General features: G+C 41.9%; 1 protein-coding gene across 2 annotated transcripts in view; it reads right to left on the bottom strand.

Annotated features, from left to right (window-relative positions):
- The window catches only part of LOC143930533 (rap1 GTPase-GDP dissociation stimulator 1-A-like), a 353,543-nt gene that overhangs the window by 150,216 nt on the left and 180,558 nt on the right, over positions 1–22,769 (bottom strand). For both annotated transcript variants that reach the window (XM_077454905.1, XM_077454906.1), the window contains exons 4-5: positions 20,088–20,213; positions 15,443–15,571 (exon numbers count right to left, since the gene is read on the bottom strand). In XM_077454905.1, coding sequence (XP_077311031.1) covers positions 15,443–15,571; positions 20,088–20,213 — 255 coding nt within the window. The remainder of the gene's footprint in view (positions 1–15,442; positions 15,572–20,087; positions 20,214–22,769) is intronic.

Raw genomic sequence — 22,769 nt, 5'->3', positions numbered from 1 at the left:
TCCTTCTCTCCTATATCAAACTGAAAAAAATTATGTTTAAAATGAATAAATAATATTAATATGAATAAAACAATTAATACATATATCCACAGCTACATCATATCTACTAGATGGCAATACATGCATGTATATCTCCATCTATAGTCAGCCGTGTTGTAAATGTAACAGTTAATTTCTTGATCAAGTATCACTGTCCTTATTAGCGAATGGAAGATAGATAAAGGTAGTCAGCAGTATCCAGTCCACCAATAAGTGTAAAGGCAACAATCCTGATTTCCTACACCTTCACTGTTTCCACCTAAGCACGCCCCTATGGATGGCTGCTTACCAAAGGTAATATACACTCAGGCTTTTATAAGGATACCGCTGCACTGCTCTGCTCGCTCAGACCTCTCACTTCTCCAAATTAGGTCAGGTTCGCATCAGTGGGCAATGGCATGTGAGGATACACATAAAAGGCTAGCATAGTGTTATACCCTTTATTGGAAAAAAACTTCCCCCCGCATACAAATTGCACTTACACAATAACTATTAAAATTAGCATATCAGCGTGTCAACTTTCCACCACACAGCATCTCTCTCACCACCAATCAGCCTGATCGCCGTGATGAGTCCCGGGATGATGCTGACCGTGTGTGATTGCAACGTCGCGTGGCCACCCACTGATGCGTTTCTTAATTCCATCTTCAGAAGACTCATCACGGCGATCAGGCTGAGGAAACGCCAATCATCTAATCTAATATCTACAGTATCTAATACAGTGTAGTGTGGTGTTTCAAAACAAAAAATACATCATGTCCGGATGGCCACCAAGGAGAGGCAGGTGCTCACAGGCCACTAAAAGAGGGCAAGCAGCCTCTGTCAACAGTGGTGGTCGTGGACATGGTGCATCCTCTGCAGGTGGCTGTGGCCACACTTGTCCTTTTTTTCTGCTGCTGGCCGTGTTATTGAGCCACAACATGCAGAAGAGTTGGTGTAGTGGATAATAAAGCCATCCTCAACCTCCCCATCCTCTGTCAACCAGGCTCAGAGTAGTTTGCCTTCCAACGCAGCTGCCAAAGTGGCCTATTCCACCGGCTCCTTGTCCACAGTCACTCCTTCCGTAGCCCCACCATCATGCACGGAGGAGTCCCCAGAATTATTCAACCACAGTGTCGGGTACATGCAACTGCAGGTTTCCGTTACAGGGGGGGAGGGTCACCCACACGTCATTGGGGAAGCCAGGCTTTCCCACTTGTGTCAGAAGGGGGTGGGGTCAGGTGATGGGTGGCCCCACCCTCCTCATATAAGAAATGTCAGGCTTCCCGGGATCCCCGCAGTGTCTCCGCCAGTGGAGACAGAGGATGGAGGGACTGAGCTGCGCTGGAGGGAGAGATCACCCGTCGCTGGATCAGAGCAGCCATCGTTGGCTCCCGGAGAGATGATCATCCGTCACTGGATAGCAAGAGTGGATTACCACTGCTGGAATCTTTTTTCAATTTTTTTTTTATTTTTAATAAAGGACTTTTTCAAAAGTGTGTTTGTCTTTTTTAACATTCTTTTACACTTTCTTTGTGAAATGGTAGGGGTACAATGTACCCCTTACCATTTCAAACGGGGGGGGGGCGGGATCTGGGGGTCCCCTTGTTAAAGGGGGCTTCCAGATTCTGATAAACCCCCCGCCTGCAGACCCCCTCAACCACCGGCTAGGGTTGTGTTGATGAGGCCCTTGTCCTCGTCAACATGGGGACAATGTGATTTGAGGGGTCACAGACCCCCAAAGAATCCTCCCAATGTTGAGGCCATGTGGCCTGGTACGGTTCAGGGGGGCGCTCTCTCGTCCCCCCCTCTTTTCCTGCGGCCTGCCAGGTTCCGTGCTTGGATAAAGGGTCTGGTATGGATTTTTAGGGGGAACTCCATTGTAAAAAAAAATTTGCCGTGGAGTTCCCCTTAAAAACCATACAAGACCTGAAGGGCCTGGTAATTGAATCTGGGGGAACCCCACGCTTTTTTTTTTTTTTTTTATCAATGACTTTCAATGACTTATCTGTATTACGGGGAGCCGACAATTCATTATAGCCGCAATTGATTTTAAATGACTTTTTTGCCTGCAGAAATGACACTTTGTGCAGGGACAGTTCTAAGCACGGGAACCATGCGCCCCTTTACAGGCATACTATACAGACCCCCAGGTGCGAAATTTAACCACTTGCTTACTGGGCACTTAAACCCCCATCCTGCCCAGACCAATTTTCAGCTTTCAGCGCTGATGCACTTTGAATGACAATTGCGCGGGCATACAACACTGTACCCAAATAAAATTTTTATCATTTATTTTCACAAATAGAGCTTTCTTTTGGTGGTATTTAATTACAGCTGGGAGTTTTATTTTTTGCTAAACAAACAAAAAAAGATGCAAAATAAAAAAAAATAAAAAATCATGTTTATAGTTTGTTATAAAATTTTGCAAACAGATCATTTTTCTCCTTCATTGAAATGCGCTGATGAGGCGGCACTGGAGGGCACTGATAGGCGGCACTGGTGGGCACTGATAGGCGGCACTGGTGGGCACTGATAGGCCCAGTTAAGGCGACACTAAAAGGCACAGATAAGGTGGCACCGATAGGCACAGATAAGACAGTACTGATGGGCACAGATAAGGCGGCACTGATGGGCAAAGATGGGCGCTGATGGGTGGCACGGATGGGTGGCACGGATGGGTGGCACTAAGGGGCACTGATGGGTACCACTGATAGATGGGACTGATGGGCACTGATAGGTGGCTCTGATAGGTGGCACTGCTCGGCACTGATGGGCACTGGTAGATGACACTGATGGGCACGGATATGTGGCACTGAGGTGCAGCAAAGTTTTTGAGGCAGATTGTGGGCACTGATAGGTGGCACTGTGGGCACTGATGTATGGAACTGTGGGCACTGATGTATGGCACTGCTGTGTGGCACTGCTGTGTGGCACTTTATTAATCATCTGGGGGTTACTGGCAGGAGGCAGGTGGGCACTTATACGCTGGCCATGATCGGGACTGATGTCCCGATCACGGCCGCCGGTGAACGACTTTTTTTTTCTCTCCTCGCGCTGTCAGCGCCAGGAGGAAAAATAACCGATTACCGGCTCCGTTGTATCACATGATCAGCTGGCATTGGCTGACAGCTGATCACGTGGTAAGGGGTCGGGATTGACCCCTTGCTCGGATCCGTGATCAGGCGACTCTCATAGACTCGCCGATCACAGAGGGCACCGTGCGCGCCCCTCAGGGGGCGCGCAGGCCGCTCGTGCACGGGACGACATCAATAGACGTAGTCCCGGCAAAGCAGGTCCGCGCTGTAGCCGTCATTCGGCTATAGCGCGGATCTCAAGAGGTTAAAGGAATATTTCACTTTTATTATTTCACTTTAAGCATTATTAAAATCACTGCTCCCAAAAAAAGGCAGTTTTTAAAACATTTTTTTGCATTGATACATGTCCCCTGGGGCAGGACCCATGTCCCCAAACACTTTTTTAGGACAATAACTTGCATATTAGCCTTTAAAATGAGCACTTTAGATTTTGAACGTTCGAGTCCCATAGACTTTAATAGGGTTCTAAAGTTCACACAAAGTTTAGGTCTGTTCGCAGGTTCTGATGCGAACCGAACCAGGGGGTGTTCGGCTCTTCCTTATTTGTAACATGCCCACCAGGTGGAACTCAATGTTGGCAATGCTGCAGCGGCTACACACACAGCAGAGGGCCATCAATGAGTAACTGTGTGAGTACAGGGTCAGGGGAGCTTGGCTTCTTTTCGTCACACCTGAGAAGGTAAATTTTGTCTGATATGAAACATCCACTGTGGTTTGACTGCCAGAAGGAGAAGGGAAACCATGGTTTTTATAGCAAATAAAATGCTATTAGAACCACTGAAAACTTTTCTTTTTGAATATTTTTTCAGACACTGCGGTATTAGTTGAAAGGGGGGAAAGGCATAACAAAAATTGGAACAACTCCATGATTATGCCAGAGCATCCATTCCTAAGGCACCATCCTTTCTGTTCAGAAAACAAAAAAAAGAGCAGGAGTTGCATTCTGCTGATTGCAAAAAGATCTATCTGAGGAAATTCCCACTTCTCTGTAATCATGGAAAAAATTTCCAAATCCAAACTCCACTATGCCTCTTTCAACTGGTGCATGCTTAGAAAGTCGGCTTCTAGATTCAGAGTGCCTTTGAGGTTGACTGTTGATAAAGATGCCACATTGGACTCCCATAGGAGGATTTTCTCTACCAGCCCCTGAAAGCTTCTGCTCTTCATGCCTCCTTGAGTGTTTATATAGGCTACTGCTGTAGCATTGTCTGTGAAGACTTGAACGTGATGACACTGGAGAGTCAGAAAAAAATGATAAGGCTTGAGCAATAACCTTTAATTCTTTCCAATTCAAAAAATTCACTGCTTGAACCCTTGACAAGTGGCTTTGTACTATACTGCTTCCCAGGTGAGATCCCCAGCCCCGGGAGCTGGCACCTGTGATTAGAACCTTTTCCACTGTTAGACCCACTGAAAGATTGTTAGTTCCTGCACCACCAAAGCGATCTTTTTACATTGGTGGAGACTTTTACTGTGGCTTCTAGTGAAGGTATGCATCTTTCAGGTTGATCAATGCCATGTAACAATCTTGCACCAGAAGATTTCAGACTGAAAAATTATTCCATAACAAACTTCTTGTAGTAAACTTTTGTTTAACTATAAATTGAGAATAAGGTGGAATTTCATCAATATCTAGAAAAACATAGGGGTAGAAACCCAGATGTTCCTCTTCTGTTGGCACCAGTATTACCACTCTCTGGTGCATCAGTTCCTGGATCAAGGACTTAATACTTCTAAGATAATATCTTGCCAGAGGGGCAATTGTATTGTAATGAGGGAGGTATGGTCCAGAGTGGTGAACATACCCTATCAAAATCTCTTCTGTAATGCAACAAGGAAGCAAAGGCTTCTGGGCGATTACTTTCAGGAAGTGAATGCTGAGAGAATCTACAGGAAATAATGGAATCTGAAAATCATTTGAAAAATTCTAATAAACTGACATGATTGTATACCTCCTGTGGATAGGGTAAGTGAGAGAAAGGCACATTGGGGTGGCTAGGCCAGAAATGGTATTGTAAAATGCTTTCATTTATTATGAAAAGTGAAATTCTGCCCGAAAAGATGAACGGATCCTTTAAGCCAGTACTCTACTCTACTTCTTGCCATACAGGTGAAAGCCATGGAAGGTTTCATATTTACTATGATGGACTGGCAGGATCTCTTAGGAAGCAAATCCATCCCTTTGTCCATTGCCTCATTTCGGTCACCCATGTCCCTGGAAGCAAAATCCATACATTTTGAGACTAGGGAGAAGATGGCATCCAGCTTAGGCCCCTTGTTCCACACTGCTGTCAAGTCTTCCTCAAACGGGAACCTTCTTTTATGGTATTTCAAGAAAATGTGTTTCCTTTCCATATCTTGCCATTCCTTTTTCACCATGCTTAAAATAAACGAATGAACTGGAAAAAATATGACCTTTAGGCTCATTAAGCCCTAATTATCATGCAAGAATTATCATGCTGTTCTTCAATACCTAGCTTAGCATGCATCACTTTCAGAAGGCTTTCCACTTCATCCATAGATAACTTGTATTTAGAAGCTAAATTATCCTCAGCCTCTTTTCCTTCTTCATTATCCGACTCCCCACCGAAGGGGAAGGAGCTTCTTGGACAGAAAGCAGCCCAGAGCCTGCACTGAGAGAGACTAAGGATTGCAGTATGAGAGACGATTCGGAAGCCCTGCCCATTCAGGAAGTGGTGTGAATGCTAACCAGACGTGGTTGAGGATTCTCCCCCGCTGCATCGGCTGGGAGCTGAAGCAAATCCCCACCAGCCACAGAAGATGTTGAATCCTGCTGCACAAAAGAAAAGATGATGACACCTCTTCCAGGAAATCCCTGAAATATTTTAGCCTCCCCACCATTCCTCAGTGTTCCTGCTCAGCTGGAGGAAACATGAAAACTGAGGACCTGTGGGGAAAAGCCTCTATTTAAAGTCAGGAGTGGGAGTGTTTCCTGTGATTGGAGGGAGGAGCTACAATCTCTCAGATGCTGTTCTGAAAGATGTTTTGGGAAAAATAATATAATCTTTAGAAGAAAGAAAGGTCCAGGTCATAAAACAAAACAATAGAAAAAGTTTCTCAGCACACTTGGGAGCTAGTCAGCAAAAAAGCAACGTATAAATCATTCCAACTAATTTAGACTTTGTTTTCATGCTGACTATCTAGGATCCTTACTTTACTGTATTTTCCTGTGAACTGCCCCATCCAAGTGCACTTTACTTATGAAATGTATACATTTATCTGAGCATTTGTCATTTTTATTTTGCTAGGTCATAAATCAACCTTGTCCATGTGAAGAAAAGAGAACTGCCAGTAAAGAGACTCAAGCTACAATATCCTCCGAGCTGAAGTAATGCCTATAAGAAGGAACAATTTATAAGGGCCTAAAGGAAGGACCCTGTAGAAGAGAGAGCAAATAACTGAGATAACATGGAGCCAAGGGAAGCCAAATAGGTGGGAAAATGCAGGTAATGCCTTGAACAAAAAAGTCTGAACCAAAAAGTGAGCATCTAAAGGCCATTGAAATAAAATAATGTATAGTAATATTAATATAATTAAAGTATTCAGTTTAGGACCCTACTCCCTTGTTCCTACCCAGTGGATCACAGTAGACTCCTCTTTATACAGGCTACTCTGGAGTAAAAATATTAATGAATATCTGAATCGAGGATGGCAGTTAGGTGTAAACGCACAGACAGTTCTTCCATGGAGAACAGGCTGTGTGTGTGTGTGTGTGTCTGCTCTGGACCAGCCATCCACCTGCTCAGCAGGGATCAATGGACAGATTCCCTGCTGAGCAGGCAAACTCCATGTGTAAGGGGACTAAGTAAAAACTGGACCTAGTGTCATAGACCCATTCCCCCAATGAACATTAGGAAAAAAAAAATTTTGGCTGGAGTTGGAACTTAAATGTATGAAAATGTGTAGTGTAAATGTTAGTAAAAAAAATTCTCTTTAACCACTTTCAGACTGGACCATTTTGCTGGCTTAAGACCAGACCACTTTTTGCGATTCCGCACTGCGTCACTTTAACTGACAAATGCGCGGTCATGCGACGTGGCTCCCAAACAAAATTGAAGTCCTTTTTTCCCACAAATAGAGCTTTCTTTTGGTGGTATTTGATCACCTCTGCGGTTTTTATTTTTTGCGCTATAAACAAAAATAGAGCGACAATTTTGAAAAAAAATAACTTTTTACTTTTTGTTATAATAAATATCCCCCAAAAATATATAAAAAAAAATTGTTTTCCCCTCAGTTTAGGCCGATACGTATTCTTCTACATATTTTTGTTAAAAAAAAAAAAAAATTGCAATAAGCGATTATTGTTTGCTTTTCGCAAAAGTTATAGCGTTTACAAAATAGGGGATAGTTTTATGGCATTTTTATTAATATTTTTTTTTTACTAGTAATGGTGGTGATCAGAGCTTTTTATTGTGACTGCGACATTGTGGCGGACATATCGGACATTTTTGACACATTTTTGGGACCATTGTCAATGAATGCTATACAAATGCATTGATTCCTGTGTAAATGACACTGGCAGTGTAGGGGTTAAGTGTTCTTAGGGGCGTGTTACTAACTGTGGGGGGCTGGGCTTTGTGTTAGTGAACACTGATCTCTGCTCCAATCACATGGAGCAGAGATCAGAGTCACTTGTTGCTAGGCAGAACGGGGAGATGCTGTTTACAACGGCATCTCCCCGTTCAGCCACCCCGTGAAATGATCACGGGTATGCCCGTGGCGATCGAGTCCACGGGACCCGTGACCGGACTCACAGGGGTCCCGACCTGCACGTGCGTCCGCCACGCACGTGATGGCAGTGCGGTATTTAAAAATGGACGTACCTGTACGCCAATATGCCTGATTGTGCCATTCTGCCGACGTACATCGGCGTGCGCCGGTCGGGAACTGGTTAAAGTTGATAGTTGACTTAATTTTCTGATGACATAATGAAATGATGAATAAAAGTTACATGCACTATGCAATTATGAGCAACAAAATTGTCAAACTGTCTTTGTAGTGAAGGTGTATATCCTACATGCATTTTTTTATGACTTTGTGTTATGTGGAATGTTGGGGTAAACATTATTGCCTTAGGTACAAAAAATAGATTAGTTGGTAAATTGTACTGTGTGACTGTAAACTACATAATGAAAAACTCTATTAAAATCAATCTTGCTTATAATAGGTTCCTCGTTTCCAAGACACAATGATATTCTAAAAGAAAATCAATAAATATATGACGCATTGCTGTGGGAAAATGTTTATGCTATGTATTTAGAAATGACATAGACATGTTCTAGTAAGGTGTGCTTGAAGTACAATCTACGGTCTGGTGAATACGTAAAGTGTTACTAAACCCAGGACCTGCATTCACTATATCTGGGCTCCCACAGTACACAGAACAGGGAAAAGCAATTATTTTAGTAAATATAAACTGGTAAATGCCCTTTTCTCATCAGCAGTTAGGTCAGTCTTGCCACTACAATCAATGTTTGGTTAAAGATTTTAGGAGGAGTTTTCATTCTCCCCCGATTGTGCTATGAGGCTGCAGGAACCCTGACCCTCTGTCTGGACAGTGCTGATTGGCCCTGTGCTGATCACATGCACCCTCCTAACAAAAAAAACTGACAATACACACCAAACTGAACATGTGAAGCTTGTCCCAGAGGCTCTGTTCTATCAGGAGATGGTTTGGGAACTGTGGAAGAAAGGGGGGGGGGGGGGGGAGTGGATCAGAGAAGACAGGATCAAACAGCCTTTTTACACAATGCAGAGGGTTAATCCCTTAGGTTTCACAATTAGTATAACAAGCGCGCTTTACTACATATACAGACCGATTTTACTGTTGTGGGTTTAGGAATATGTTTTTCTGATTCATATTACTGATACTTTTCAGTCAGTGAAAACGGCTTTTCAGTTCCTTTTAGCTGCAAAAAAATAGATTAAGGCAACCTACCAACAAGCCTTGATCATTTCAGAGTTGTTACTGAACCCACTGGTGGTAGGCTATAATGATCCATTTAGTTATTATTTCTACTATAAAGTGTCTTGAAAAAGTATTCATACCCCATTAAATTTTCCCCATTTTGCCATGTTACAACCAAAGGTGTGAACGTATTTCATTGGATTTTGTGATAGACTAACACAAAGTGGCACATAACTGTGAATTAGAAGGAGAATAATAAATGGTTATCAAATTTTTTTACAAATAAATATGTAAAAAGTGTGGTGTGCATTTATGTTCAGCACCCCCGAGTCAATACTTTTTATAACCAGCTTTCACTGCAAGTACATCTTCACATCTTTTTGGGGATGTCACTACCAGATATGCATTTCTAGAGTGAAATTTTTGCCCATTCTTCCTTGCAAAATAGCTCAAGCTCTGTCAGATTGGATGGAGAGCATCTGTGAACAGCAATTTTCAAGTCTTGCCACAGATTTTCAATTGGATTTAGGTCTGAACTTTGACTGGGCCATTCTAACACATGAATATGCTTTGATCTAAACTGTTGTAGCGCTGGCTGTATGTTTAGGGCCATTATCCTGCTGGAAGATGAACTCCTACCCCAGTATCAAGTCTTTTGCAGAATCTAACTGGTTTTCTTCTGAGATTGCCCTATATTTGACTCTATCTTCCCATCAATTCTGACCAGCTTCCTTGTCCCTGCTGAAGAAAAGCATCCCTAAAACATGATGCTGCCACCACCATGTTTTACCATGGGGATGGTGTGTTCAGGGGGATGTATAATGTTAGTTTTCCGCCACATATAGCGTTTTGCTTTAAGGCCATTTTGGTCTCATCTGACCAGAGCACCTTCTTCCACATGTTTGCTGTGTCCCCCACATGGCTTCTCATAAACTGCAAAAGGGACTTATCATGGCTTTCTTTCAACAATGGCTTTCTTCTTGCCACTCTTCCATAAAGGCCAGATTTGTGGAGTGCAAGACTAATAGTTGTCCTGTGGACAGATTTTCCCACCTGAGCTGTGGATCTCTGCAGCTCCTCCAGAGTAACCATGGGCCTCTTGGCTGTTTCTCTGATGAATGTTCTCCTTGCCTTTCAGTTTAGGTGGACGGCCATGTCTTGGTAGGTTTGCAGTTGTGCAATACTCTTTCGATTTTCTGATGATGGATTGAACAGTGCTCCATGAAATGTTCAAAGCTTGGTATATTTTTTTTTAGAACCCTACCCTGATTTAACCTTCTCCACAACTTTATCCCTAACCTGTCTGGTGCATTCCCTGGTCTTCATGATGCTGCTTGTTCACAAAGGTGCTCTAAAAAAAAACCCTGAGGGTCTCACGCAACAGCTGTATTGTTACTGAAATTAAATTACACACAGGTGGACTCTATTTACTAGCTAGGTGACTTCTGAAGGCTATTGGTTCCACTAGATTTTAGTTAGGGGTATCAGAGTAAAGGGGGCTGAATACAAATGCATGCCACACTTTTCAGATATTTGTAAAAAAGTGTTGAAAACCATTTATCATTGACCTTCCACTTCACAATTATGTGCCATTTTGTGTTGGTCTATCACATAAAATACCAATAAAATCTATTTAAGTTTTTTAGTTGTAACATGACAAAATGTGGATATTGATATTGGCTGTGGTATGGCCAGCTTTCGAGTATTGTGTAGATCCTGCCATGAGGGTCTTGTTAACTTCCTAACTTGATTGGACCCTGGGCAAACATTTTTTGGGCCCCCCTCTAGCACACATTATGGCTCACTGATTATCTGATAGCAGTTACAGCACATGACTTCTGCTTGTTGATTGGTTGCTAGAGATTACTGTACATCAATACTGCTTACTGATTGTTTGCTAGAGGTCACTGGACACCCTTACCACTCACAAATTGGTTGCTAGAGGTTACTGTACATTATTGTGATGCCTTAAGAAACACTCTTGATGAAGTCACATGTATTGATAGAAAGGAACTGCTTAGAGAGAAACCCTCACAGGAGGGCACTATGTCTACCTCAGTGGTTCCCTTCATTACCACGTTTTCAGTGCAACACATGAGTGTAAAATGATGAGAAAACATTGTTATATCCTAAGGAATGACTATATACTAAATTCCGTTAACTATAGGGGGCTCCATCTCTTAGAAATACAGTGGCCTCTAACATCTTTAACCCTTTATCGATAATAAAGGGCTCTTTTTCAGAATCTCACAGGTTTTTATCAATGTAGAAGATGCCGAGTGTGCTCTTTAAGTGGATGCGCACATAGAAGAACTCAACGTTACACTTCAACAAGCACCTCTACTGAATTTAAGATAAAACCATTTATTACATGTTCGACAGAGGGGTTGTGTATTTGCTTCAATGCCCATGTGGGCTTTAGTATGTGGGCAGGACAATGATGGGGCCCAGGGCAGCTGCCCTTTTTTGCCCTGCCTTAAAGCCAGTCTTGGTTATAGGGTGACATTGCCCTCTGCCCACCAATTGCTATCATGCTGTCACTTGCACTTCTGTTAGAAACTATAAGCATACATGCTTATTTTCACCATGATGTCATACAATGATTGCTAAAATTAAAGGGGTTGTAAAGGTTCATTTTTTATTTTCTACATAGGTTCCTTTAAGCTAGTGCATTGTTGGTTCACTTACCTTTTCCTTCAATTTCCCTTCTAAATGTTTTTTTTCTCTATGTCTGAATATCTCACTTCCTGTTTCTCCTCATTAAACTTCACACCATCATCTGAGCGGTGGTTAGTCAGCCAGAACAGCTTACTGAACATCTTACTGAGGAACAGGAAGTGAAAAATTCAGACAAAGAAAACAAAGAAAAAAAAACATTTAGAAGGGAAATCGAAGGAAAACATAAGTGAACCAACAATGCACTAGCTTAAAGGAACCTATTTAGAAAATAAAAAACGAACCTTTACAACCCCTTTAATGCAGATAAGAAGAGACTGCAGGAGATGAGCAGCGCTGACATAAAATAAAGGATGAAAAAAAAAGACATATTTTCTAAATGTAAAATAATATCAAATCTCTGATACACAGGTCTTTCATACGTTAAAGGGTAAGTCCACTATCTTGGAAAAAATATAGAAAAAAAATAAATAAATATAGCAAAACAATTTCTACATAAGCTATATTGTAATTTAATATTATTAAAAAAGTATAAATGGGAGGCAATCATTTTACAAATTTGTGTGCCACATACAAGATTATAGACCGAAATTCGAACACCCCTAGTGGTGGACTTTTTAGGCACGTACAATAGATATCAAAAAAAAAAATTAAGATACAAAAAAGTTTTTCTATTGAAAAAATTAAGAAAAGTACATAAAACCCTAAATGCATAAATACACTGATAATCTGGTTAGATTATCAGTGTATTTATGCATTTCGTGTTTTATGTACTTTTCTTAATCTTTTCAATAAAAAAACTTTTTTGCATCTTACATTTTTTTTTAGGTATCTATTGTACGTGCCTAAAAAGTCCATCACTAAGGGTGTATAAATTTCGGTCTTTAATATTATTAAAAAATACTATATTGTCAAAAGTATTAGGACACCTGCCTTTACATGCACATGAACTTAATTGGCATCCCAGTCTTAGTCCATAGGGTTCAATATTGAGTTGGCCCACCCTTTGCAGCTATAAAAGCTTCAATTCTTCTGGGAAGGCTGTCCACAAGGTTTAGGAGTGTGTCTATGGGAATGTATGACCATTCTTTGAGAAGCACATTTGTGAGGTCGGGCACTGTTAGATGAGAAGGCCTACAGTCTCCGCTCTAATTCATCCCAAAGATGTTCTATCACGTTGAGGTCAGGACCTCCCAAATGCACTTCTGGAAGAATGGTCAAACATTATAGCGTACTTTTCCTTTTTAATCTGCTGGCTGCTGTACTTTTTCTGTAAAATGAATTACAGTATGGCAAGCTGGAGGTGTTCTGTACACTCTGGATGTACAGAACCTTCCCTGAAATGTCATTTCCTGCTTGTTTGATTATCTCACAAATTTTCTTAGAAAAAGTCAGATTCTGGCATCCCTTGCAATAGGAATTTAAATTTGGCAAGATACTTCTCAAGGGTTAAATACCTCTACAGAGCTTTTCTAATTAGACCAATGACTGAGCGTGCACCAGCTAAATATAATCAACCAGACCCTTCTATTCAGAATCAGTCTTCAAAGGACATGGTGGAGCAAACAGATACATTTTAGGGGCAACAAATGTAAGAATCTGCTGCAATGTTTAACATTCATGTACATTGATCATAGGGGATAGTTTTTGTTCCCCAACAAAAGCAGAGTTACTCTTTAAGCTTTACAAACACATCACAGTCCCTTTCTACAACCTCCTTTTGATTGGCAAAAGTTATGTTAAGTGAGGGCCTGTGTAAGGCTGGATTCACACTTATGCAGGTTGCAGTTTGCATAGTCCAGGTGCTATTTGCATTTTTCAATACATGTTTTTGATCCATTGAAGTCCATGGAACCAAAAAACATAAAAAAGGCCTTTTCCATAAAATGCACAGATGTGAACTACATCCATAGGAAACCATGTCAAATGGACTGTAGTGTGTTTCTGAAAAACTGAAAATGCACTAAAAAATGCATAGGTGTGAATCAGGCCTAAGTAGTTAATTCAGTCTGTTTCCAATCTGGGAGGCACTACGCAGCTGTTACCTGATCAAAATAAAATTGCACAATTATATTGTAAATAATATAGCCAGCTTATCCCCCATTCACATTTAGCATGAATGTAGCCAGACAATTTAGATCGCTGCTGGGTTGAAGGAAAAAACTATTAGTGTGTACCAGGCTTAAAGCATTACTAAATCCACAACAGTAAAATCTGTCTGTATGTGCAGTGAAACATGCTTGTTATATTCACTGTGGAACTTAAAGGGTTAATCTTCCACAATGTGTAAAAAAAACAGTTTGATCCTGCATGCACAGATCCTCCCCTCCTTCCACTGTCCCCGATAATTTCCTAATAACGCAAAGTCTATGGCAGGGGTCTCAAACTGATGGCCTTCCAGCTGTTGCATAACTACAAGCCCCAAGAGGCATTGCAGAGGCATGCTGGGGCTTGTAGCTTTGCAAAAGCTGGAGGGCCACCAGTTTGAGACCCCTGGTCTATGGAGTCAGGCTGCACCTGCTTGGTTTGGATGTATTGCTAGAGAGGTTTTTTTTTCTTGGGAGGGTGCATGTGATCAGCACAGGGCTAATCAGCACTGTCCAGACACAGGGTCAGGGGTCTTGCAGTCTAATAGGACAGTCAGAAAACTCCTCCCACAAGCTTTACCCAGTGTTTGGCTGGACACTGACAGAAGTCACATGACTGCTCTAACGGCTGATGAGCAGTTTATATATACTAAAATAATTGCATTTCCATGTTCTGTGTACTGTAGGAGACCAGATATAGTGAATGCAGGCTCCTGGGTTTAGTAACACTTTAAGAGAAGATTTATTTTCATTTTGGAGATTATGTCTCACTTCCTGTTGCGTCTCCAGGAGAAAAAAGAAACCTCAAAAGGGTTTAAGCCATTTTATACTCTAATCACAACTAAAAAGAGAAACAATGATTTTGGGAAAAAGTTTGGATTGGATAGTAATCCTCTTGTTTAGGAAAGCTTTCCAAAAACATACTACATAGATTTCATAAATTGCACAAAAGGACCCTATAGATTGGTATAAAGGACTTTGACGGTACCACTTGATTAAAAAGGTATCAAAAATGTATTATATACTAATTAAAATCATTGAAACACATAAACAAGACATGACATAACACAATTCCATGTACAAGGTCATATTTTTACTACACAGCGTGAGACTGAATCATAATCCTATTGAGGTCAGGTGAAGGCTTGCTGTGACTTCCAACGCAGTTAAGTTTCACGGGTCACTACTCACTTCTACAGGTAACTAAATTACAGTCCTACAACAGCTGGGCGTAGGATAAATAATGTTTGATACAGGCAGTGACCCATGAAACGTGACTGTGTCGGAGGTTGCAGCAAGCCATTCATCACCTGACCTCAATAGGGTTGATGATTCAGTCTTACACTGTGTAGTAGAAATATAACCTTGTACATGGAATTATGTGTTATGTCATGTCTTGTTTATGTGTTTCAATGATTTTAATGCGTATATAATACATTTTTGATACCTTTTTAATAAAGTGGTACTGTCATAGTACTTTATACCAATCTATAGGGTCCTTTTGTGGAATATTTTTCCCTGGTGGTCCCTCCTCCCACTCTCTCGGTTTTTACATAGGTTTCATATATGTTTGCTTTCAACCTATAAATGAATAATTTGATAATTGTCATCTTAAGCTGAGTGAAGACTCTAACCTAGGTCCGCCAGATTGGACAAGGCCAAAAGACCCACACGCACCAGTGGATCATTTTCTGGAAAATTAGTTAGTATCCTGACCAGTGAATTGATGACATCCATCTCGACCAGTTGTTCTTGTAGCTCATCTGAAAAAAAAAAATAATATTTAGGATATATTTTACACCCAATGTAAAGATGAGAAATCAATTCAATGTGAATTCTGATGGGTTATGTATGCATACCCAGTTTGTTTTTTTCCAAGGTCTTCGTTATTCAGCTTTTTGTATACTGCACTAACTATATTTTGTGCTAGCTCCATTTGGATATCATAAGCTATCAAATAAATGTATAACAATGAAAAAAATTGAATTACATAAATCAGTTACTGTATAGTAATAGATTTTTCATCCTTATTCATGCTCTGTATCGTAGACCAAGACATACTATGCTTAAAAGACTTTCAAAATATCCCCTTTGTTCAAAATAACTTACTGTCATTTTATCTTTATATTTCACCCTGTTAAAATACAATAACTTTCTGCAAAACTGCATTTCACTGCTTTTATTTTTGGTATTGTTGTCTTTCCTTAGAGGAATAAATGGGCTGCTTTTGTTGACTTCCTTCTGAAAATACTAGGAGCCTGGATGTTATGCTGACCCGTTACCTTTAAAATTGTCCAGGGACGGGCTAAGTCATTGTGGTGACATTTTACTGTGAAATTATCCAAAGGTGATTCTCTATTTTGATTATTTGTGTACAGTTGCTTTAAGCTTTTTATATCTTATTTTTGTCTCTGTTTCGTGTCTGTAAAATAATGTGGCTGCCGAGGGCCACTGGGACAAAGAACGGGCAGTTGAATGAAAAATCTTCATTAACCCTTAGGAGCTTCTGTGCAAAAAAACACCCCTAGCTTTTATATCCCCCTTTGCTACTCTTTTTGTACCCTTACCTTTTTTCCATGGATCCTCTTCATTCATAAGAGGTTACTGGTCCTCTTTCTTTTTTTGTGGTGGACGAGTCCTGAAAACTGCAGAGACCGGTGTCAGAAATCCCCGATGAGCCCAGGGAGGATTGATGAAATACTCCCAAGGGAGACATGCCCTACTTTTACAAGAACTGGGTTGAATGACACTGAGTCATTCAACCCAGGCGAAGACTAGAGTTTTGAATCTGATTTACCTAGTTTTGGGCTAATTTTGATGCTCGTTAAAGACTACAATTGGACGTTAAAGCCCATTGCCCACTAAAACCTTGGTTTTGCTTTCTCCAACGACTTCAATGCATTTTGCTAAAATGGCAAAACTTAAAGTGGGCAAAAGCTCTCTTGGTTGATTGTTGCCTATAATAAGGCTTACCTATAGGTAGTGTACAGTAAATATCTTCTAAATGTGCACCGTTTAGGAGATATTTACTTTAGAAGCAACCAGTGATGGCACTGGCGCATGCGCTCTGAAGGTACAGCCTACCCGTGACATTCCTTAAGAGCCCTGTGCCAAAAACAGGGGGCGCGCATCGCGGCGATCATTGTTGCGGGGTGTCAGTCTGACACCCGGCAACTACGATCTCGGTAAAGAGTCTCCGACGGAGACTCTTTACCACGTGATCAGCCGTTTCCAATCACGGCTGATCACAGTGTAAATGGGAAGAGCCGGTGATCGGCTTTCCCTCACTTGCGTCTGTCAGACACGAGTAGAGTAGAGCCGATCGGCTGCTCCTCTGACAGGGGGGGTCTGTGCTGATCGATTATCAGCACAGCCCCCCCAAGGATGCCCACACTGGACCACCAGGGATGCCACCAGACCACCAGGGAAAAGGTAATCCTCCCTAGACCACCAGGGATGCCAGTCAGCACAATGGATGCCAATCAGTGCCCATAATGGATGCCAATCACTGCCCACAATGGGCATCACTGATTGGCATGCATTATTGTTTGGCACTGATTGGCATCCATTACTATAGTATAACACCAATGCCGCCTATGAGTGCCCACCTGTGCCGCCTATGAGTGCCCACCTGTGCCGCCTATCAGTGCCCACCTGTGCCGCCTATCAGTGCCCACCTGTGCCGCCTATCCATGCCCACCCATGCCCATCTGTGCCGCCTATCCATGCCCATCTGTGCCACCTATCCATGCCAATCCGTGCCAGCTATCAGTGCCAATTAATGCCACCTATCAGTGTCTGTCCGCGTCGCCCATCCGTGTCGCCCATCCGCGTCGCCCATCAGTGCCGCCTATCAGTGACACATATCAGTGTCCATCAATGCCACCTCATCAGTGCCACTTCATTGGTGCCACATTGGTGCTCATCAGTGCCGCTTTATCAGTGCCCATCAGTGTAGCCCCATCAGTGCCCATCAGTGAAGGAGAAAACGTACTTATTTACAAAGTTTTGAAACTGAAACAAAAAAAAACATTTTTTTTTAAAAAAATTTCGGTATTTGTAGCGCAAAAAATAAAAACCGTAGAGGTGATCAAATACCACCAAAAGAAATCTCTATTTGTGGGAAAAAAATGATAAAAATTTCATTTGGGTACAGTGTAGCATGACCGCGCAATTGTCATTCAAAGTGCGACAGCGCTGAAAGCTCAAAATCAAAATCAGATTAATACATTTATAGTGGACTACTCAGACTTGTTGCACTCTAATCCTTTCTTTTAATAGTTTCTCAGTCAATGACATGGTACAAAATACATGGTACATGGTACAAAATAAGATCAGGGAAAGTGGTGTACAGTCAGATGTCATTATCTTCATGCTTTTTCAGGGTTAGTGACTCAAATGACAGCCAGGCAGGTAACATTTTCAAATAAGAAGTCAGCAATGACAACCTCCATTTTTCTCTTAAAGCCGTAGTAAACTCTGCTTTTAACTTGTACCTGTAGGTAAGCCAATAATAAGACTTACCTGTAGGTACAATTAATATCTCTTAAATGTGCACCATTTAGGGGATATGTACATCTGTAGCAGCCGGTGACATCACCGGCGCATCACTGGCACATGCACTCTATGCTCAGAATGGACGGCACCAAGCGTGTCATTCATTGAGAGTGCTGTGCTGTGATCATGACTCGGGCACGCATGAGTGAGAGTGACATCTTTGCGTCCCAGCCATTAAAACAGCTGGGGCACACGATCCCAGAAGGAAGACTATGGAAGATGGAGTCCCTGTCAGCAGTGACAGCAGGCCACTGGAGGGATCTGTGTTATAGGTAAGGCTCAGGGGTGAACTGACAACTCTTAGGGCCCCTGGGCAACAGGAGAAGATTATGGGGCCCCCGGGCAACAGGAGATTATGGTGCCTCCTGGGCAACAGGAGATTATGGGCCCCCCGGGCAACAGGAGATTATGGGGCCCCCGGGCAACAGGAGATTATGGGGCCCCCGGGCAACAGGAGATTATGGGGCCCCCGGGCAACAGGAGATTATGGGGCCCCCGGGCAACAGGAGATTATAGGGCCCCTGGGCAACAGGAGATTATGGGGCCCCCGGGCAACAGGAGATTATGGGGCACCCGGGCAACAGGAGATTATGGAGCCCCCGGGCAATAGGAGATTATGGAGCCCCCGGGCAATAGGAGATTATGGGGCCACACAGTATACACACACAGTATACACACACAGTATACAATGAGAAGGTACTGGAGAGGCAGGGCAGGTATAATATTGGGATTTTTTTTTAAAACACAGATTTTTACATACTGTCCCTGGTTTTATTGAGGCTGGCAACCCTGATGGGGCCCCTTAGTGGCATGGGGCCCTCGGGCAGTGCCCAAGTGCCCGAATGGTCAGTATGCAGTGCATGCTAGCAAATTATGACATTAACCTGCAAGGGGGGCAATTTTATTTTGTATCACTTAAAGAAAGCTTTTCTTTTCTCTGTTCATTGAGCCCAGTGGGTTTAATCTGTGGGTGTTGCAAGTAGTGAAGCCCACTCTAATCTAATTTTAATGGTCTTTAACACTTCACACAGATTCACGTTCTTGGCATATGAAGGTGCATTTAAATGGACAAAAAAAAAAATATTATTATATCCTGCTGTGATTAGACTGACAAGTGCAAGTGCGATTTTTGTGAAGATATTGGATGGTGGCCCACCACTGCTTATTGTGAATGAACAGCAAACAATTACTAAACAGTGCTTTATCCTTTTTTTCTTCTTTATAGGTATTATCAGAGATAGGCAGCATTTTAGCACATTGTTTTCAAGAATCCTGCAGTAGACAATTGCTATTAAATAATAAAAAAACATTTTTATGACTGGAATTCCTCAGAAAATGAAGGCCTAAAGACCTCTGGGGCTGAGGAGTTAAGGCTTTCATATTTGTGTGTATGTTTTTATATTGAAAAACACTACAAACTGCCATTTCAAAACTATTATTTTGCATATATTCCTGCTGAATTTCTCAATACATTTGTAAAAATAGCCCTCACAGAGTGTCTGCATCTTAAAAAACATGCATAATAAATACATTGCCTAACTATTTTTTTATGCAATCCTTATTTTGTTTGTTTTATACTTAATATTTTGTATACCTGCTTTTAAAAAAATTACATTTATGTGACGTTTAAATGTAGCAATGAGATTGCTTATGAATAGCTGGATTTCTCTTTCATGGTATGAATTCAGTTCATACAGAATTTTAAATACATTTTACACTTACTGTTTTCATAGCAGATGCGACCAATGGCTCTGCCAGCATGTAGCAGCATCTCCTGATCTGAGCTCTGCAGCAAAGGTACCAGCGCCATCACCAGACCTGCTTCAATGCAAGGTTTCCTTGTTTCCTCTACACACAGAAAATTGGCATTTATAAACCTCAGTATGAACGTTTACCACATGAAGCCAATAAAATACATATATATATATATATATATATATATATATATATATATATATATATCAAATTTCATTCAGGCTTTGTAATGCATGGATATATTATTCTGTAAACAATGTAGGTTATAGTGCAGTTATCTATAGTATTAAATCAGAATTATCTTTACTGAAGTAAGACAAGCATAAGCATTCTGACTGGATATAGGAATATTATATTGGTGTAGCACTAACCCCTGAAGGAGCTTCTGGTTTGATTGGGCTTACCGTTACCTTTCTTCACCTCGATTTGTGTCTAGGGGTTCCCTTGGTAGATGGCCCAGTAACTTTAGAGACTGAAGACAGATCCGCATAAAGGGATTTTTATTTGCAAAAACGTAGACAACAAACACTCTTAAAATAGGATCAGAGGATTAGGAAGGAAGTTCTGGTACTCTTAGTGTCAAAGTCAATAATGAAGGACTTGCTTACTTTGACTAAATCCAGAGAATAGCCAATCACAACTGGATGTTCACTCAAGTTGGATAGTCCCTCTCTCACAAGGCCTAGCAGCCAACAAGGTGCTTTACTCAGGAACAAGTCTCTGCCACAGACGTTGTAGAACTTCAGTTAACTAAAACTTGTGGAACACTCGTGTGATACCTGGATCTTTCAGCCAGCTTGGAAATACCCACGAGACTGGATTCACTTAGGTACTTCAGCCCCACTCTTGCTAAGAAACCAACACGTACATGGCCTTCTTCTGAAAAGTCCTCCCCTGGATAGCTACGAAGTTACCGGGCCTCTCCAACTATCAGAGACGGCACTGGAACACCTCGGAATCCTTCTTTAGTTTCCTTGCCTCAGGCTAGCCAGCCCCGAGACAATAAGTCGGGTGTATCCGCATCCCAGGCCATAGCCTTCCTGGGGGCTGGTCAGGAGGACCAGGACCATGGAGTCAGAACATACTTCTGGACCAGAACCCCGAACCACATGACATCCGCATCTTAAGTACCCTCTCCCAGAAAGCACAGCAAGAGAGACACTCCCACTGGGCAGGCTCAGAGAGAGAGTAAACTTAAAGCATCCAACCAGACTGTGGTTCCATGCCTGCCAGAAGAGACAGCGCCCCTTGTGGCCAGGCTGAACATCCTATAGTCCAGTCAGACTGATGCTGAGGTCCAAATTTAGAACAATTGTACCCAAACCAAACTGCAGTTCAGGTGTAACCTTAACTTGCAAAAAACATAGCGTGTGCTCTTCAGGAGGCGGCGCTACATTGGTAAAGCGCATTGCATGTATTGGTAAAACATACAGGCACTTTATATGACCAATAGAAAGCACTGCTACCTACAAATTTGCATTTCACAGCCTCAGTGTGCAATCTGGAGAGCGTGGCAAAAATGACTGCAAGACAAAGGGATAAGCCTAGTGGGCTAGAGATGGTCATAGTAGGTAGTTTGTTTTTGTGTTTTTTTTGTTGTTTTTTTGGTCGAGCTCAGCAGCTGAACCATTACACTACCAGATGCCTCTATCCACAAAAGCGGTAGATGGGGGAATCTCCCTTGCCAGGACACTGAATTCCGACAGTGGGACCTGCCGGTCCTGGTCAGGGTGTAGGGTCTGGCTAGAAGCACCCAAGTGCAAACCATAGGTCTAAACCATAGGCAGAAGTGGTGGTTATGCAAAATCAACATTAAAGTGATACTCCAATTTTAGAAGTGGACAGTACACTTGCACAATTAACTCCTTGTAACACGTAGCCATACTACAAGCATGTGATGCATATACAGTAGTCCTTAGCAATGGCAACATAACTTTGCCTGGACAGCATTCTGCTTATTAGATTTCCATACTGTATCTTCTCTAACCCCTTCAGTTCCTTTGTTGTAAGCCCTGTTCTTTGATACGTCGTATGTGCACTCCTTTAGAGACTTCAGACCAGGCAGTTGGACTGAATAAAAAAAGTTCTTTACTAAAGTAGTTGAAGCCTAGAGGCAATTCAGTTCGCATTGTGCGCTATACAAGTATTTCATTCATTCATTCAAGGTAACACAAACAGTACTCTAAAATGTCTATCAGTATACATTCCTATACAAAGCTCTTTAAGTGCCCATATTGATGTTCCCCATGAATTAGGTGTTAATGTCTATTAAAGTCCTTAGTAAAGCAAGAGTCCATGAGTGGCAATAAATCCTCATGAGGTTACAATAATCCATCACAGAGTCTAGTTAAGGTAGCACTAGACCAGATCAGTCCATTGGTTTTAGACCCCAGTGGGAACCCTGGCTAGGCTCCCCCAAGGAATGGTTCAGACAACATCACAGCTACATCTTGGCAGTATCTCCTCTGGTCGTCCCATAGGGCACACAGTCAGCCCTATTTAAATGGTATGACCTGCAGGGGACAGTTTTTTCCTGAAAAGAGTGGAAAAACCTGGCCAGCAGCGTTAACTCTTTCTTCTCAGAAACCACCCGCTCAGCAGGTCAACCTAAGGATACAGTGCAACAAATTCACATTGTAACAATATACA

Source organism: Lithobates pipiens, unplaced genomic scaffold, assembly GCF_037356315.1.
Source record: "Lithobates pipiens isolate NorthernLeopardFrog02 unplaced genomic scaffold, aLitPip1_a1.2 Scaffold_25, whole genome shotgun sequence".
Taxonomy (NCBI): Eukaryota; Metazoa; Chordata; class Amphibia; order Anura; family Ranidae; genus Lithobates; species Lithobates pipiens.
Note: the sequence above shows the minus strand (reverse complement) of the source record. Positions and strands in the feature narration are given on the sequence as shown.